Genomic DNA, 19,361 nt, shown 5'->3' with positions numbered 1-19,361 from the left:
TTTCAAAAAGTGTTCATGTTTCCGAAAAACATTTATTTTTCTAAAGAATGTTCACAAACTTGAAATATGTTCACTTGTTTCAAAATTTGCTGACAAATTGACCGTGCTACAGGACCCTATCTACAGTGAACAGCTACATGACCCTATGTACAGTGAATCGTTACAGACCCCAGCCTATGGTGGCCGATCTGCAGCAGCAGGTCGATGCCCGACGGAGCTGCAGATAAAAATATGCTTGTTTCGGGCTTTCGGCCTCAGGAGGTCCATCCAACGGACCGGCTGGGCCACCAGTTTCTGCATGCAAACAAAGCAATATGTATGTCTGGGCTGCGAACTCAATCACTATAGACACCCGAAAAACCTGATTCAGTGACATGCCCATCTTCATCTTCAAAATTTCCAAATTGTCATTACTTTCGGCACGAACCGAAGTATTCCCTTTAAATTCATGCGAAATTCATATATATCTTCTATTCTTTCTGCTGGGTGTTTCCTGTGAAATACCACCAGTAAAAAGTTTAACTATACACTATAGCACAACATATCCAATATCAGGCTCCCGGCAAAAAAATAAAATCCAACATTAGACTGTATATACCAACATTCTTGCTAAGACTGAGACTTAGATGCTATATCCGTGAGATTTTACATTAAGATCCGTTTTTTTTTTAATTATTTATTTTTCTCTCTTGCATGTTATCTATATCTATACTACTAATAAACAAGCAAACAAGAATTTCACAACGCGCACCCCGTAAAACGCCCCACAACACACACGAACTAATCAGCACCTCACGACTGGGTGGACTTAGCAATTAGCATTGGCTGACCATACTCCACCGCAGAGGAGAATACCAAACTCCATCCGCATCCTGCACTTGTCTTCCGTGATTAGCGCCCACATCCTCTTAACCTCCGTCGCCACCAGCACCATATCCTACCTGCACGCCGACCTCGCCGAAGTGCACCAAAACGTCACACCATCATCGTCGCCATTGCCGACGGGGCAGGATGATGCTGGTGGCCAAGGAGTTCGGGGCGCTGTCGCCGCCGGGCGCGGTGGTGGAGGCGGCGCAGCGGAGGTGGGCCCCGCCGTCCACGGCGAGAGTTTCGCCGAGGGGCGGGTCGCCTGTCGCGGTGGGGCACCTGTGGCTGCGGACGCGGGGAGGGGGGACATGCCCGGGAGTGCGAGCCAACACGGGAGCCACGAGAGCGACATGGACCCGGCCATGCTCGTCGGCGACTTCCTCGAGAGCGGCGGCGGCGGGGACTCGCGCGGCAACAGCGACGGCGAGCCCGGTGGCCTCCACGACCTCGCCCACCTCGCCGACAAGATCTCGGTACGAACCTCGCGCCTCCATCCCGTTCCCCGTCTCCTCTCCTCTGCCCTCCTCTGCTCTGTTTGTGTTGATTTTGCGTTTTGGCTTTGGGGCCAAGGTTTGGTTTCCCCCAAAATTATGCTCAATTGATTAACCATGCAGGTTGGTTAGGTGGCTGGATGCAACTCCATGAAACTGCCCAATTATTAGCGCTTCCCAATCCCCATGTAAGTTGTAACTGGACAAATCATGTATGACACCATGCTTGTGCCCTTATTCCTGAAGTATTTGCAGCTGTATTCTTTGGTCGTTCATGGCTCAATCAAGTGAGTCTATTCTCTCTTTTTTGACAGCAATTTAAACCTGTCAATAGGAGGAAATATGGCCATGATCCTTTCATTTTTATTTGGTTTGAGGAGAAATGAGTAGTCAGTTTTCATACTAAATTTGTTTTCTGTTCTACACATAGATGCAGGTGCGACAATTAGCTGCACCAACTATTGTTCCTTTTCTTTTGCAGTTCGGATGTGCGTCCATACGTGTTAAACAATTAAATAGATTTAATCTGCAGTCTAACAATACTTTTGTTAATAGTTGCCAACTAAAAGATGATCTACTTGTGTCAAAAGTGAGGATGCAGATATCATGAGTTCATATTGTACAATATTATTTTTTGTAAGCAATATTTTCTTTTTTCTTATTATTTGATATTTTCATATTGATAATAGCTCCTGAATTGATGTTTGATTACCTCTCCCCCTTGGAGAACCATCAAATTTTCATGTATGAACAATAACCATGTGCTTTTATTTTTAGGCATAAGGACTCTAAAATGGATGAAGGGGGAGCTAAAGTTCAATAGCGTACAACAGGCATGTTGTGTATAGAGTTTGCAAGGAACCGTGTTCATTTCTTCCACTTAAATATCTTAGCTAGCACAACTATTTCATATCACAATACTTAATGGAATCACTTTTCTTAGCACTTCCATGATTTTCATTATGTGAATTCAATTACTATGATGCCAGGTAACTTGACTATTCGGTATCTGTATTTGACATCTGCATCGAATAATTTTATTTCTAAAGTATAGTTTGAAGTTTAATTACACATAGGATGGGTCACTCCGGTTACCATGGAAACTCAAGTATTTTGGGTTTGCAGTTTGCGATCTTTTTCCCCTATAGCGTCGTGATATACCTCAGTTGTCATCTAAATATAGTAACTGCTATGGTCATTACTAAGGACTAGATTGATATGTATTCAGAAATGTATCATTTTATATTTCTATCATTTTGTGCAATTGCTTTCTCAGTTTAATTGTAGCTCTAAATACTCATGTGAATGTAGATAAGTTTGGCCTCAAACAAGATAGAATCGCAGTATGAAGAGTTTAAAGTGAGACATGAAAATTAGGACTACTAACCATAAAGAGGAAGATTGGCAAGGAGATTAGAAGTCCATGCATCAAACCCAACCAGATATAGACATCCTCAAAAGGCTGAGGTAAGTACTTGTACTCTGAATAGACTTGGATAAAAATGAACCGTTTGTTTAATTGATATTATGTTTTTCTAATGGTTGGTCCAGAAAACAGGATTATTAATAATGGGGAGAAGCACGGGTTCGTACCGCCGTTGAGGATGCGGAAGTCTCAGTTCCACTATGCACTGACACGGGTACCGAGTGCATCCGCAACAGACGGGGACATGAGAGTCGTGCCGTAGCCGGCGAGGATGTGGGTGCCGTTGCCATTTCCGTCGCTCTATAGAACTAACACTTTTTATATTGCATACTTTACATGTTTCAGATTACACATTTTATAATTTTTAGAACTGAAAGTTAGATTCCGATTGTTATCTTCACATTAATTCAATATGTTGTCCACTTTAGATCTGTTCTTTCACATTCCCACATTTTTCTTTCACCTTAACCCAAGAGAACTTCCTGAAATCTTTACCATAGTTTTGTGATTTCTAAATGGGTTTGATTTCTTTTTGGTCTGATTGAACCTCACATAACATAGTAAAATGATGAGTAATGGGGTTTGTATTAAACATGACCTTTCGAGAGGCATAGATCATCATGCTATAGTATTCTATTATTTTTTAAATTTCTAGAATATGAATTCAGAATCCAATACTCATATTAAATTTAATGGGCTGCTTTGATCAAGACGTGCGTTGCACGGACATGTTTACTAGTGTCAAGTAAAAACTTGGTTAAATTTCAGTCGACTGAGACCTGGCCACACCCATATATCAACATTGCCCACTACAAAATACCCATGGAATAAGATTAACTTGAGTATATAGACTACTCATGGCGGAAACAGGACCAAGCGACGGTAATCTGCATACTACAAGACCCAAAGTTAATCTCCATGACGCTTACACATTGTCTCTTTGCTTCGAAAACTGCCTCAGCTTTCTCGATGAAACCCCGTTCCTCATCAACCGAACATGCCACCACGGAAACCTTGAGCATCCCCTCGATGTAGACGGAGATGACGCGGCGCTGGAGCTTGACCACACCTTCAGAGTCGACGGGCAAAGCTCTACCGTCTCTGGTATTGAGCAGCTCCACTTCCAGGCCATTGTTGCTGCTCATGCCGGCAGTGAACGCGCCTCGGAGACCATCCGGCCATGACCCGTGGGTGATTTTGATGCGGACCGTGGCCTCCACGGAGCGATTAATGTGACTGGATTCGAGTTCAAGTGTGCTGAGCCTGCTAGGGTAAATGCCTGCGAGACATAATCCGGTCCCGTAACTCAGGACTAGATCGCTCAAATCTCCGTCCTCGGATCTAGTTCTACTCGCGCCCTTCACCTTGAGCGAGACCTCGATGTATGAAAGGTCCCTCGACACGGCAATGGCGCGACTAGGGCCCGTCAATGCTAGGTATGGATCCTGCATGGGAATGGCAATTGTCCATGTAAATATTAAGAACATCTTCAACCGCAGAGCAAAAAAAAGCTGCTGATTGGTACTCCCTCTATACCGAAATACTTGTAGTTTTAGTAGGCTAAGTTTAGCCTACTAAAACTATAAATACTCCGTGAGGTGTGCTGAAGTAAAAGTGAGGAGCAAAAGTGATATTCTGTACAGAGGAAGTAAAACCTTAAAATTTTGGGTTTGGCGCCAAAAAGAGCAGACCTAGCTAAAACAAAAATGCTACATCTACGGCCTCATTACAGAGATTTTACGGACCTTTCGACCAACTAAACTTGCGCCCCCCCTGATTTTCGGTGGGTGGGACCCTCCCTCCCCCTTTTATCCAATCACAGATTGCTACCTCAAATTTATCCTGTAATAGGCCTGTAAGAGTCCGTAAACGTAGCGTACTAACCTCTTGAGTGATTATTTGGCAATCACCCCTCCGGCGGTGGAAAAGAATGTTGCGCTTGTGATCCAAGACATCTCGTGCCGCGATGATGCCATACACTTGCAGCGGCCATTGCAGGCAATCGTCGACCGCTGCGATCTTCACCGACGTGATCTGCAAGGTATCCATGGCCTTGGGCCTATCATGGGGAGCAGGGTGCGTGTACCGCATGGCGGGGATCGATGCTACATGGATTTCATCAGATGTTGTGTATCAAGTTAGTACGAGCAATTAACTGGTCAAATATATGTATGCAGCTTGAGCGTAGATATACATCTTACTGGTTTGATGGAAGGTGACGCCGGGGCGGGCGACGAGTTGGTTCCAGTAGCGTCGGAACCGGGCGGCGAAGAGCTCCTCCTCGCACTGCGCCCACTCCGCCGCTGCGTCCACCTGCCGACACACCTCGCGGTAGGCTTCTCTTGCCTTCTCGGCTTCCTCCGCCTTCACGCTGGCTATGACGGCGGCTTCTTCGGCTTTCGCCATGGCCATGCCGACGGCTTGCATGGACTCCTCGGCCTTGGCCGCGGCCGTCGTGGTGGCCTCCTTGGCCTCCGCTTCGGCTTGCCGGGACTCCTTATCCGCTGTGACCATGGCATCGTAGGCGTTCTTCCTGTCTTTCTTCATGGCTTCCGCGGCCGCGGCCCTGGCGGCCTTCGCCTTGCGCCTCCTCGCCGTCGCCATGGACGCTGCTTATTAGCTAGCTGTCTCGTTCCCTGGGAGAACGCCGCCCGTGTACATATAGATGGTGGTGGCTGTAGTCTGATTCCGGCTCAGTTACGAATCCGAGGAGGGGAGTCCACTTCCAGTCCTCCGACCTTCGCCTTGCGCCTCCCAGCTAGAGGAGGAAGGTGGAAACAAAGTCACCCCATCGCCGTCTAGAGAGATGGCGTCGGCGATCCGCTCCGCCGCGGTGCTCCGTCAGCGTCTTCCGCGCCTCCTGTCCTCCTCCGTCACCAGATATTTTCCGCGAGCGCTCGAGGAGGAGCAGCGCTTCCTCGTCCGGAGCGCCGGCGGTGGGGGATGCTCGACTTTTCAGCTGCAGCTCCGCCGCCGCCAGGAAGTCCTACACGGATCCATGTACACTCAACCCCGGGCAGCACAGACGGCATGGCGTACCTTATAAGGGCAGCCAAGAAGGAAGCTCTTGACTGGAGACAGATGCATGCGGGAACACCTTGAAGCATCGGCGCAGAGACGATTAGAACGCGAGCAAGTGTACAAGCGGCAGGATAGGGTGGTTAATTGTGCCGCCGCCGCTTTGTTCCTTGCCTTGCTAGCCGGCAGTGCGTTCTTTCGATGAGTAAGCAGAGGAGTGGAGAAGCCAATCTTATAGGCCTCTAAGTTTTTTTAGATTACTATGTCGTTGTGGGTTTTGGCTAGTATTTGAAACGGTTTTGCTAAAACACATCTAGATGTAAGATAAATATTTACATATCTAAATCCTATATCATTGATCTTATGTAGAGGTTCATGCGTATATTTTTTTTTCTTTCATATTTTGTTTAGTCATTTAGATGTGCAATGGTACACCCTATTTAAAATGTGTTTCTATTGCATCCAACTAATTCGTTGGCTTAAGTTGTGGACCTGTTTGCCTAGGCCGTATTCATCCCACGTACGTGTTAATTTCTACCCTGGTAACGAGATCATTTTGCTCCCGTCCCAGACGGCTGGAACCCTAGACGCCGCCACAGAAGCCAATCTTTCACTGCCGTCCTACGACGGCTCCCCTCCGTTGACGACATCGGTCGTCTGTGGTGAGGGGAGCCGTTGGATCCACGCATGTGGATCCTTTTTAGTCTTTTGTAGTCTAGGTTTTTAGGTTGTTCTCATCTTGACTTCGGCGACGACGATGGCGTCGCTGAATAATGATTCTTTGGATCCTTTCTTGACGAGACCATCAGTCCTATGGTTGAAAATGGATTTGGAAGCCAGTTCAAAAATTGATGGCGTCGGGACGGCGGCATCCTCGCAATGGACCTGTCTCCTCCGGCTTCGCTGTTGCCATGGCGTTTGCTCCTGCGTCGGCGCATAGCTTGGAAGGTAGTTCAGGAGTGGGTGCATATTGTAGTTTGCATCGACATCTAAAAGATGAAACGCGTGTTGTGTTCGTGGTTCATGGATGACAAGTATGCTTTTTTTCTTCGACGTCTTAGTCATGGTGGGGTGTCAGATATGGAGTTCGATGATGTGTCCGATGGGTTGCCCCTGTCTGGTCCGTTCAATGGCTAGGGATCCATTTTTAGTGAGTCACCAAGAAGGTCTGCAAAGCTGCATATCAGCGATGGAGACGCGTCGAGTTTGGATGAGGAGGTGATCCATCATTTTTTTGTTCAATGGTTGTTTTGGTGGTGCGGGAGGCAGCCAATGAACGTCGGTGCGAAGCTCAAAGATGTTATGCTATCTTTATAGTTTTTTCATGTCGGCCTTGACGTGGCATGTACTTTGACCTTTATGACATGAATAAAACACGTATTATCATGGGAGAAAAAAAAATATATGAACCTTTTTTTTGGCTGTCTTATTTAAGTTGAAGTTGTGAACCTGTTTTTTTTTTGTTTTTGGCGTCTTATTTAACTTGAAGTTGTGGACCTGTTTTCTTGTTTTCGACCGTGTTAAGTGCATTATTGTGCCATGACCACTACCCTTTTCATATTGGGAAACGTTTCGTAATGGGGCGCCGACCGAATGCTTCGGCCAGTCGCGCGTGACCCGCGGGCTGTGGCTTGCCAATGTATGCAATAATTTTTGTCCAGATTTGCTACAACAGTTGTAAAATTTGCTACAAGCGTTTTCTATTTTTGTTACGATTTGTTCATTAAAAAAAATCTACATCCACGTTTCGTTGCAACTCGAGTTCGTTAGATTTTTTTGCTACAACCGTGTTATTTTTTAGCTACAACCGGTATATTTTTTTGCTGCAACTATTCACTAAAAAAGTTGCATACACGTTCATCAGAGTTGTAACCCGAGTTCACCGGATTGTTTTGCTATGACCCTTATTTTGTTTTGCTACTACGCATCATCAGCTTCGTTTTTTTGCTACGATCACGTAGATTTTTTTTTGCTACAACTATATTTTTGTTGCAACCGTTGACAAAAATTGCTGCATCTGAACAAAATATGTTGCATCGAGGAAACAATTGCTGCATAGATAGATCTAACGGTGCGCTCGTTTGCGCCGGCGCGCCGATGCCCAGTACTGGCCTTTCATGATCATATTTATCTCTTTTCTCAGCTTCAGATTCGGTCCAGTTGCTCATTAGATGGTCCAACGGGCTCGACGGGTCATATGTAGGACCGGTGGTTGGATGCACCATTTCTAGTAAAGATATTGAAAGGGACAAGCTATGTAAATAACATACATGTTAAACAAATATTACATATCAAAATTACAGAGTAAATTAATACATCATACACATCGAAGGGCCAAATTATGAAATTATAGAGTTACATTATTTCGAGTTAAAAATGTTCCCGTTTTATTTTCTTTTTGTCATTTTCTGTTTTTTTCTTATTTTTTCCTTTTTATTTTCAAGGTTACTTTTTAAAATAAAAGTTCATGTTCCAAAATTGTTCTTGATTTTTAAAAAATGTTCCAAATTTGAAAAAATTGTCATTTTCATAAATTGTTCATAGATTCAAAAAATGTGCTTGATTTTTTCAAAAATGTTGCGATTGCTTTTGTTCCAATTTTTTTATAAATTTCTAAAAAGCTCCTGGCGTTAAAAAAATGTTCCTGATTTTAAAAAATTGTTTGCAAATTGCAAAAATATTCATGTTTTGAATTTTGCTGTAGTTTCCAAAGATGTCCAAGTTTCATAAATTGTTCTTAAGTTTTAAAATATGTTGAACAAGATTTTTTCTAGCATGAATATTTTTTAAAATTCTGAAAAATTAAGATGAGAAATATATTTTTACACTTTCAATAAATATTTGAAATTTTCAAACAAAAAACGAAAAAGCTAAGAACAAAAAGAAAAAAGAAACGCAACAGAAAAAGAAAAAAAAAGTAACAAAAACCCCAGTTTAGGAACCTTCTTCTATGTTCCCAAAACCAATAAAAACTGGCTGGGTATCTCTGGAAGGTTCTTAAAACCAAGAACACATGAGTTTTGCATGTCGACCCTCAAGTAGGACAATCGGAGCACCGAGGCTAAAGATGTACATAGCCTGGTACACGTCGCCATTGATATACTCAAGGGACGAGTTGCCACGGCCAATGACAATGTCAAACAAATGCTTCACGACACCAAGAATGGCACGTCTACAATGCGTTCCCTCAGTTTCTACGTGGTGGACTACAACCGCATGGTGAGCATCCTCAACATATGTGACACAATGATAAATGAGTACCACGATCGCAAGGGCAGAGCCGATGATGGGTTGCTATCTTCTGAGCTGCCCGCCTGTGTGGAGAAAGTTGACAAACCTTTCATTGACTGTTGGTTGGGCCTTCTTGGTATGGAGGCGAAAAAGCTATTAGATGAAAACTTTGCGGTGGGCATGTTGGTCAATCTCAACTTTTTCCTTGCTACCATCATACAGGTTTAATGATCCATTTTTTGTTTTTCTACATGAAATTGTGTTATTGTAACATCTGTTTACCTTCACTTGGATTGAAAATAATGTTATGTGTCAATAATTTTACTTTCACGTTTGCTTCTGATATATGTGTATGCAAGAAAGTTGATTAGAAAGCTGTCTAGAAAACAACTATCGCACAGCTACTCCATGCCACTAGTAGGAAAAGGGCCATCAGTCCCGGTTCTCCAACCGAGAGAACCATCGGGACTAAAGGCCCAAAGCTTTAGTTTCGGTTGGCTTACGAACAGAACCCAAAGGTGTTCCACGTGGCCGTTGCAGGGCGCCCAGGCAGGAATAAATTTAGTCCTGGTTGGTAACACCAACCGAGATCAAAAGGCAGCCCCGCGTCAGCAACTTGCAGGCGCTGGTTTTTTTGTGTTTTTTGAAAGGGGGGGGGGTAGAGTTTTTCGAGCGTTTTATTAGGAGTTTCATATTGTTTTAGCTAGCTACTACATATAGAGAGAAGTGACCTCGCTTTCTTCGTGCTTGGTCGACAGTAGCTACTACATACAGAGAGAACTCGACGCTAGCTAGTAAGCAATTGAAGGAACCATTAATTACACAATATCGTCATGAACATATATAGAGAAAAGTGACATCTCTTGATCCGTGCTTGGTCGAACAACTCGACGCTACTACATATAGTACACGATCATGCATATATACAATATATAACATCTCTTGCGATCCAGAACTATCTAATATCTATCCACCAAAATCGATAAGGAAATCCTGATGATATTCCCCGTCCGCTGGTATGACATGGTCAACAAAAAATCCCTTACAATTGTAGTACTACTTAATTAGTGTATTTTCTGCATGGACGTGGTTTATTTATTAAAAATAAATCAGGTTAGTAAATGTGAAGTATTATTATCCAAATAATTAAATAGGTACCCACTTTGGCAATATTTTTTGGGTGCTACGGATGAACTTGCCTCTATGATGTGTCAAATAAAACACGATGTGAAGGTTTTCTTTGTTTGCCATCATGAATGCGGACGGTCTTAATTTATTTTAGAAAAATTTAAAGGGACACTGTTTACCCCAGAACCTACAAGTATGGGCTTTTTATGGATATTTTCACTTCTAAATATTCACACCTCTTTTTAGTGGGTAATATGATGCACAAAATAAATACCCTTATAAAGGAAAATTATTTTCCTAAATATGTACATGCAAAATGGTTATCAAAGTTTCATGAGGATAATATGTCACTACATTACTAACTATGGTGGGAATTTAGAGCACACTACACTGTTTAGTGCCTCAAATGGGTTGCGGCTTTGGAAATGGGCCATACAATTAACTGTAAATGTGGACCTATTATAAACTAATCAACTCTGTGCCGGATCAACCCGGCGGCAATGTCGGACGTGGAGTGGGGTGAATAGATGAGGCCGGGGCGAGATCTTATAGGGCATGGCCACGAGGCTGGGCGTGCACTGGGGCGATTGGAACGGGCAACATGCGCTTGGGTCGTGATGCGATCGTGGGCGTGATGATCTTGGCTAGAGGTTGACAAAGACGTGGGCGGTCCCACCTAGTAGTGAAAGGGAGAGAGAAGAAAGAGGTATGCGGGTCGCACATTAGCGGTTTGATGTTGATCCGACGCCTTAGATAAAACGACATGTACCACTTTGGCGGCTGGGATGCTCGGCTGCCTGCAGCTATTGGTTGGGCCTGCTGGGCTAGCTCGCTTGATTGGTTGGACCTGGTCATTTTCTTTTTATTTCCTTTTTCTTTTTCTCTTTACATTTCTGTATAAATTTCAAATTAGTTTCAACACCAAACTTGCTCCAATTTTATTTTGGGATATTACCAGAAGTTCAAAACCTTTATTTATGATTTATGGAAATAAATTTCCTGCCATAATAAGTATTAAGCCCTCTGTATACATTCTCACTTGATTTATTCTCATTTTCCAAATCAGGCTTATTTTCCTATTCGAGTTTTGTGGTATTTGTATTTTGGTGCCCATTTAAAATATTTGGTTTGTCAGCTTAATTTGAGAGATTTATTTTAGTTCCCAATTTCCCTTCTAGTTCCGTTTAAACTTTAGATGACTTTAAGGTTTCCAATATTTGGGTCTTGCATAATTTTATTTCCATCACAAAACAATTCACACATGGTTAGTCATATGTATGTGGCTCAACTGTTGGGTTTTATAAATAATCCCCAAATGACAATTGGAGTTCTTATAATTGCCAAATATTTATTTGAGCCACATTCACAACTCCTAGTTTTTTTAGCTAAGAGGAACCAATCACACGCATTTTAGGAATTTTTTAATTCCCTCTAGTTTTTATTATTGACATTTAAAGTTTGAAACTAAATGTTTGCACCTTGACGAATTATTTGTAAGTTTGGCTGTAGAGATGTACAACTTGAAAGTTGCAAAAAAAAGAGAAAACTTTGTGCAATCACTGAAATGTTAAGGGTCACTATAATCGATTCTAAATGTTGCACAGAGATAGAAAGTCAGTTATGCAAAAGGATATCTTCAACACACAAATGCAAATAAGAAGTATTAATGAGAGGAGATCCAAAATGAACACCCACATATCTGTGTGCACAATTAGTAGAAGTATTAATGCGAGGACATGAAGATCCACCTATTTGTGTCCACGTATTATGCGGGCTCTAATTATTTGGCAATACTACTTAATCAAGACTTAACGCATTAATGAACACATGGGAACTTTATGTGTGTTTATACGGGGAAGATCTAAAATAAGCATCCATATATTTGCGAATATTGAGGGAACTAATACTGTAATGCAAGATGATCTAAAACGAGGATCAATATATTTTTATAGCTAGCACTATTAATTCGTATATCTATGGCTAAGCAACACACTGCATTTCTGAACCTCCACTTATTTCTATATAAAAATCTCAACCCTCGCACATCACTTTATCAATCCATCTCTTCCCTACTCATCGTTCTATATCCATTTATCTCCACCTTCGCCAACTTCGACACATTTCAAGACTTCCAACTAGGCTTATAGCAACGGCAACAATGTCGGTGACCTCCATCCTCTTCTCTGCCATCACTATCATGCTCCTTTCCACTACCATCGCAACTGAATCTACTGCCTCTGGTGGTGGAAACCCCAAGGCGACCAACTTCATGGTGGAAGCGTGCAAGAATGCGTCAACGAAAAGCCAAATATACGACCCCAACCCAATCACACAGGAGTTTTGTGTGTTGAGCCTCAAGTTGGACAATCGGAGCGCCGAGGCTAAAGATGTCCATAGCCTGGTACACGTCGCCATTGATATACTCAAGGGACAAGTTGCCACGGCCAATGACAATGTCAAACAAATGATGCACGACACCAAAAATGGCACGTCTACAATGCGTTCCCTCAGTTTCTGCGTGGTCGATTACAACCGCATGGTGAGCATCCTCAGCATATGTGACACAATGATAAATGAGTACCACGGTCGCACGGGCAGAGCCGATGATGGGTTGCTATCTTCTGAGCTGCCCGCCTGTGTGGAGAAAGTTGACAAACCTTTCATCGACTGTTGGTTGGGCCTTCTTGGTATGGAGGTGAAAAAGCTATTAGATGAAAACATTGCGGTGGGCATGTTGGTCAAACTCAACTTTTATCTTGCTAGCATCATATAGGTTTAATGATCCATTTTTTATTTTTTCTACATGAAATTGTGTTGTTGTAACATCTGTTTGCCTTCACTTGGATTGAAAATAATGTTACTGTGTCAATAATTTAACTTCCACGTTCGCTTATGATATATGTGTATGCAAGAAAGTTGATTACAAAGCTGTCTAGAAAAGAGGTATCGTACAGCTCCTCTTTGGCACTAGTAGGAAAAAAGCCATCAGTCCCGGTTCCAGAAGGGCTTTAGTCCCGGTTCTTCAACCGAGAGAAAACAATCGGGACTAAAGGCCCAAACCTTTAGTTCCGGTTGGCTTAAGAACCGGGCCAAAGCTGTTCCACGTGGCCGTTGCAGGGCGCCCAGGCATGAGGACGTTTAGTCCCGGTTGGTAACACCAACCGAGACCAAAAGGCAGCCCCGCGTCAGCAGCTCGCAGGCGCTGGTTTTTTTTTTTTGTGTTTTTTGAAGGAGGTGGGGGGTTAGGGGTTTTCGAGCGTTTTATTAGGGGTTTTAAATTGTGTTAGCTAGCTACTACATATAGAGAGACTTGACCTCTCTTTCTTCGTGCTTGGTCGACGATACCTACTACATACAGAGAGAACTCGACGCTAGCTAGTAAGCAATTGAAGGAACCATTAATTACACAATATCGCGATGAACATATATAGAGAGAAGTGACCTCTCTTTCTCTGTGCTTGGTCGAACAACTCGACGCTACTACATATAGTACATGATCATGCATATATACAATATATAACATCTCTTGCGATCCATAACTCGCTAATATCTATCCACCAAAATCGATAAGGAAATCCTGATGATATTCCCCGTCCGCTGGTATGACATGGTCAACAAAGAATCCCTTACAATTGTAGTACTACTTAATTAGTGTATTTTCTGCATGGACGTGGTTCATTTATTAAAAATAAATCAGGTTAGTAAATGTGAAGTATTATTATCCAAATAATTAAATAGGTACCCACTTTGGCAATATTTTTTCGGTGCTACGGATGAACTTGCCTCTATGATGTGTCAAATAAAACACGATGTGAAGGTTTTCTTTGTTTGCCATCTAGAAAAAAGATTTCTTAGTTTGGCTATTAAAGTTCTTACTATAATAAAATTTCATGGATGCGGACGGTCTTAATTTATTTTAGAAAAATTTAAAGGGACACTGTTTACCCCAGAACCTACAAGTATGGGCTTTTCACGGATATTTTCACTACCAAATATTCACATCTCTTTTTAGTGGGTAATATGATGCACAAAATAAATACCCTTATAAAGGAAAATTACTTGCCTAAATATGTACATGAAAAATGGTTATCAAAGTTTCATGAGGATAATATGTCACTACATTACTAACTATGGTGGGAATTTAGAGCACACAACACTGTTTGGTGCCTCAAATGGGTTGCGGCTTTGGAAATGGGCCATACAATTAACTGTAAATGTGGACCTATTATAAACTAATCAACTCTGTGCCGGATCAACCTGGCGGCAATGTCGGACGTGGAGTGGGGTGAGTAGATGAGGCCGGGGCGGGATCTTATAGGGCATGGCCACGAGGCTGGGCGTGCACTGGGGCGATTGGAACGGGCAACATGCGCTTGAGTCGTGATGCGATCGTGGGCGTGATGATCTTGGCTAGAGGTTGACAAAGACGTGGGCGGTCCCACCTAGTAGTGAAAGGGGGAGAGAAGAAAGAGGTATGCGGGTCGCACATTAGCCGTTTGATGTTGATCCAACGCCTTGGATAAAACGACATGTACCACTTTGGCGGCTGGGATGCTCGGCTGCCTGCAGCTATTGGTTGGGCCTGCTGGGCTAGCTCGCTTGAATGGTTGGACCTGGTCATTTTCTTTTTATTTCTTTTTTCTTTTTCTCTTTACATTTCTGTATAAATTTCAAATTAGTTTCAACACCAAACTTGCTCCAATTTTATTTTGGGATATTACCAGAAGTTCAAAACCTTTATTTATGATTTATGGAAAGAAATTTCCTGCCATAATAAGTATTAACCCCTGTGCATACATTCTCACTTGATTTATTCTCTTTTTCCAAATCAGGCTTATTTTCCTATTCGAGCTTTGTGGTATTTGTATTTTGGTGCCCATTTAAAATATTTGGTTTGTCAGCTTATTTTGAGAGATTTATTTTAGTTCCCAATTTCCCTTGTAGTTCCGTTTAAACTTTAGATGACTTTAAGGTTTCCAATATTTGGGTCTTGCATAATTTTATTTCCATCACAAAACAATTCACACATGGTTAGTCATATTTATGTGGCTCGACTGTTGGGTTTATAAATAATCCCCAAATGATAATTGGAGTTCTTATAATTGCCAAATATTTATTTGAGCCACATTAGCAACTCTTAGTTTTTTAGCTAAGAGCAACCAATCACACGCATTTTAGGAAATGTTTAATTCCCTCTTGTTTTTATTATTGACATTTGAAGTTTGAAACTAAATGTTTGCACCTTGACGAATTATTTGTAAGTTTGGTTGTAGAGATGTACAACTTGAAAGTTGCAAAAAAAGAGAGAAAACTTTGTGCAACCACTGAAATGTTAAGGGTCACTATAATCGATTCTAAATGTTGCACAGAGATAGAAAGTCAGTTATGCAAAAGGATATCTTCAACACACCAATGCAAATAAGAAGTATTAACGAGAGGAGATCCAAAATGAACACCCACATATGTGTGTGCACAATTAGTAGAAGTATTAATGCGAGGACATGAAGATCCACATATTTGTGTGCACGTATTATGCGGGCTCTAATTATTTGGAAATACTAGTTAATCAAGACTTAACACATTAGTGAACATATGGGAACTTTATGTGTGTTTATACTTGGAAGATCTAAAATAAGCATCCATATATTTGCGAGTATTGAGGGAACTATTACTGTAATACAAGATGATCTAAAACGAGGATCAATATATTTGTTAGCTGCTGCTGGCTACGTCTATAGGGATTTCCTTGGCAAATATGCAAAGGATTTCCCCGCGGCCTTGGAGCCTTGCGTTGGTGTTCCCTTAAAGAGGAAAGGGTGATGTAGCACAGCGGCGGTAAGTATTTCCCTCAGTTTGAGGACCAAGGTATCAATCCAGTAGGAGGATCGCGTCAAGTCAGAAGTACCTGCACAAACACAAAGAGCTTGCACCCAACGCTAGGAAGGGGTTGTCAATCCCTTATAGATTGTTTGCAAAGTGAGAACTGAAAGGAAAAAGTAAACAAAGCAAAGTAAAACTGGAGACGATAGTTGTGAGTAGACCCGGGGGCCGTAGTTTTCACTAGTGGCTTCTCTCATGAAAGCAAGTAGACGGTGGGTGAACAAATTACTGTCGAGCAATTGATAGAACCGCGCATAGTCATGACGTTATCTATGGCAATGATCATACATATAGGCATCACGTCCAAAACAAGTAGACCGATACTTTCTGCATCTACTACTATTACTCCACACGTCGACTGATATCCAGCATGCATCTAGTGTATTGAGTTCATAAGAACATAGTAACGCCTTAAGCAAGATGACATGATGTAGATGGACAATCTCAAATCTATGATGAAAGCCCATCTTGTTACCCTTGATGGAAACAACACGATGTGTGCCTTGCTATCAAATCATAGATCTAGTTGGCCAAACAAAACCAAAGAATCGGAGAGACATACAAGGATATCAAATCATGCATATAAGAAATCAGCAAAGACTCAAATATAATTCATAGATAATCTGATCACAAATTCACAATTCATTGGATCTCGACAAACACACCGCCAAGGAGGATTACATCGGATAGATCTCCATGAAGATCATGGAGAACTTTGTATTGAAGATCCAAGAGAGAGAAGAAGTCATCTAGCTACTAACTACGGACCCGTAGGTCTGAAGTAGACTACTCACGAGTCATTGGAGAGTCAATGATGTTGATATAGAAGCCCTCCAGCTCCAAAGTCCCCTCCGGCAGGGCACCGGGAAGGGTCTCCAGATGAGATCTCGCGGAAACGGAAGCTTGCGGCTGCGGAAAAGTGGTTTCGTGGACGCCCTTATTTTTTCTGGGATTTTAGGGAATATATAGGCCAAAGAGCTAGGGCAGGGGAGCTCCAGGGAGGCCACAAGCCTGGTGGCCGCGGGCCCCCTGGCCGCGATCACAGGGCTTGTGGGCTCCATGTGGGCCTCTTGCCTTGGCCCTCAAGTCCCCCGATCTTCTTCTGTTCTGGAAAAATTCATTTCGTGGATTTTATTCCGTTTGGACTCCGTTCCAAAATCAGATATGAAAAGAGTCAAAAACACAGAAAAAAATAGGAACTGTCACTTGGCACTGAATTAATAAGTTAGTCCCAAAAAAGATATAAAAGGTATATAAAACATCCAAAGTTGACAAGATAACAACATGAAACCATCAAAAATTATAGATACGTTTGAGACGTATCAAGTATCCCCAAGCTTAACTCTTGCTCGTCCTCGAGTAGGGAAGTGATAAAGAATGAATTTTTGATGGTTTCATGCTACCTAGCATAGATGTCCTTTGTAACTCCTCTTATGTGACATGAATATTCAGATCCGTTAAATTCAAAACAATAGTTTGCTATTGACGTGGAGACAATAATACTTCAAGCAAACTAGCAAGCTAATCATGAACTTTCAAAATAACAAGGCCAAAAGAAAGTTATCCCTACAAAATCATATAGTCTGGCTATGCTCTATCATCCTTGCACAACGAATTTAAATCATGCACAACCTCGGTATTGGCCAAGTAATTGTTTTCACACCTTTACTTTCTCAAACTTTTTCAACCCTCACGCAATACATGAGCGTGAGCCATGGTTTTAGCACTATAAGTGGAATGGAGTGTGGTGGAGGTTGCAAGGCAAAGAAGGAGAAGATGGTCACATTGACTAGGCATATCAATGAGCTATGGAGATGCTCATCAATAGATATCAATGTGAATGAGTAGGGATTGCTATACGAATGATGCACTAGAGCTAAGAGTATGTGAAAGCTCTTAAAGAAAACTAGTGGGTGTGCATCCAACTTGCTTGCTCACGAAGACCTAAGGCAATTTTGAGGAAGCCCATCATTGGAATATACAAGCCAAGTTATATAATGAAAATTTCCCACTAGCTATATGGTGGTGACAAAACAAGAGACTCTCAATCATGAAGATCATGGTGCTTAATAAGCACAAGTGTGGAAAGATAATAGCACTGTCCCTTCTCTCTTTTTCTCTCATTTTTTTTGGGTGGGCTCTTTGGCCTCTCTTTTTTAATATTTTTTATTTTTTATTTTTGTGGTCATCTTTGGCCTCTTTTTGTAAATGCGCTTCTCTGGCCTCTTTTATTTCCTCACATGGTACAATGCTCCATCAATGATGATCATCCCACTTACAACTCAAAACTTAGAGCAATGATGACTCTATATGGAATGCCTTCGATCGGTAGTGTACCGTGACAATGATCTAGCATGACATAGACATCAATGGAAACATCATGCTAGCTATTTTATGATCATGCAATGGCAATGTAGAAGTGGTGGCACATGTCATGGTGGTAGTTGCATGGCAATATATCTCGGAATGGCTTTGAAAAAGCCACAGTAGGTAGGTATGGTGGCTGTTTTGAGGGAGGCTAATGGTGGGTTTTATGCACCGGCGAAAGTTGCACGGCACTAAAGAAGATAGTGATGGTGGAAGGTGAAAGTGCATCTAAACCATGGACTCAACATTAGTCATGAAGAACTCATATACTTGTTGCAAAAGTTTTAGTAGTAATCGAAACAAAGCATTCAAAGCATACTCCTAGGGGAAGGGTTGGTAGGTATAAACCATCGCGCGACCCTGACCGCCACACAAAGGATGATAATCAATAAACTAATCATGCTCAGACTTCATCACATAGCGGTTCACCATACGTGCATGCTACGAGAATCACTAACTTCAACACAAGTATTTCTAGAACCACAACACCTTACTAGTATGACTTCAATATTACCACAACCACAACTCAAAACTAATTGAGATGAATCAAACTTCTCTAACTACTCAATGCACATGAAGGTGGAAGTTTTCATATCCCTTTGGATAACTACCCCTTTTGAGACTACTTTCATAGCATAGATCAACTACCACGCCATGCGCTTCCGTGCTCTAAAAGATAGAAGTGAAACACATAGAGAAAAATCAACTAGCTCAAAAGATATAAGCGAAACACATGTGAGCTGAATTGTTTAACCAATGGATATAAGTGAAGCTCGACAAAATCACGGTGAGTGCATGTCTCTCTCTCTAGGTGTGCAGCAAGGAAGATTGTGACACAACAAAAATAAAAGAATCCTACGATACAAGACGCTCCAAGCAAAACACATAACATGTGGTATAAAAATATAGCCCCAAGTAACGTTACCGATGGATTGAAGACGAAAGAGGGGATG

General features: G+C 42.0%; 1 protein-coding gene across 1 annotated transcript; it reads right to left on the bottom strand.

Annotated features, from left to right (window-relative positions):
- Nucleotides 1-3,635: 3,635 nt before the first annotated feature.
- LOC123407956 lies at nucleotides 3,636-5,388 on the bottom strand. Its single transcript, XM_045101202.1, has 3 exons — nucleotides 4,986-5,388; nucleotides 4,669-4,889; nucleotides 3,636-4,229 (listed from the first exon to the last, which is right to left on the bottom strand). The coding sequence occupies exons 1-3, from the start codon at nucleotides 5,386-5,388 to the stop codon at nucleotides 3,636-3,638; spliced, it is 1,218 nt and encodes a 405-aa protein (XP_044957137.1).
- Nucleotides 5,389-19,361: the final 13,973 nt, after the last annotated feature.

Source organism: Hordeum vulgare, chromosome 7H, assembly GCF_904849725.1.
Source record: "Hordeum vulgare subsp. vulgare chromosome 7H, MorexV3_pseudomolecules_assembly, whole genome shotgun sequence".
NCBI classification, from domain to species: Eukaryota; Viridiplantae; Streptophyta; class Magnoliopsida; order Poales; family Poaceae; genus Hordeum; species Hordeum vulgare.
This window is presented reverse-complemented; position numbering and strand designations above follow the sequence as displayed.

What these genes read in the sequence shown, in the direction of transcription:
- LOC123407956 (XM_045101202.1), bottom strand. Translation starts at nt 5,388, where the DNA reads ATGGCGACGGCGAGGAGGCGCAAGGCGAAGGCCGCCAGGGCCGCGGCC. An exon ending in CGTCACCTTCCATCAAACCA is followed by an intron (nt 4,890 to 4,985) that starts GTAAGATGTATA and finishes AAATCCATGTAG; the next exon opens with CATCGATCCCCGCCATGCGG. An exon ending in GCCAAATAATCACTCAAGAG is followed by an intron (nt 4,230 to 4,668) that starts GTTAGTACGCTA and finishes ATTCCCATGCAG; the next exon opens with GATCCATACCTAGCATTGAC.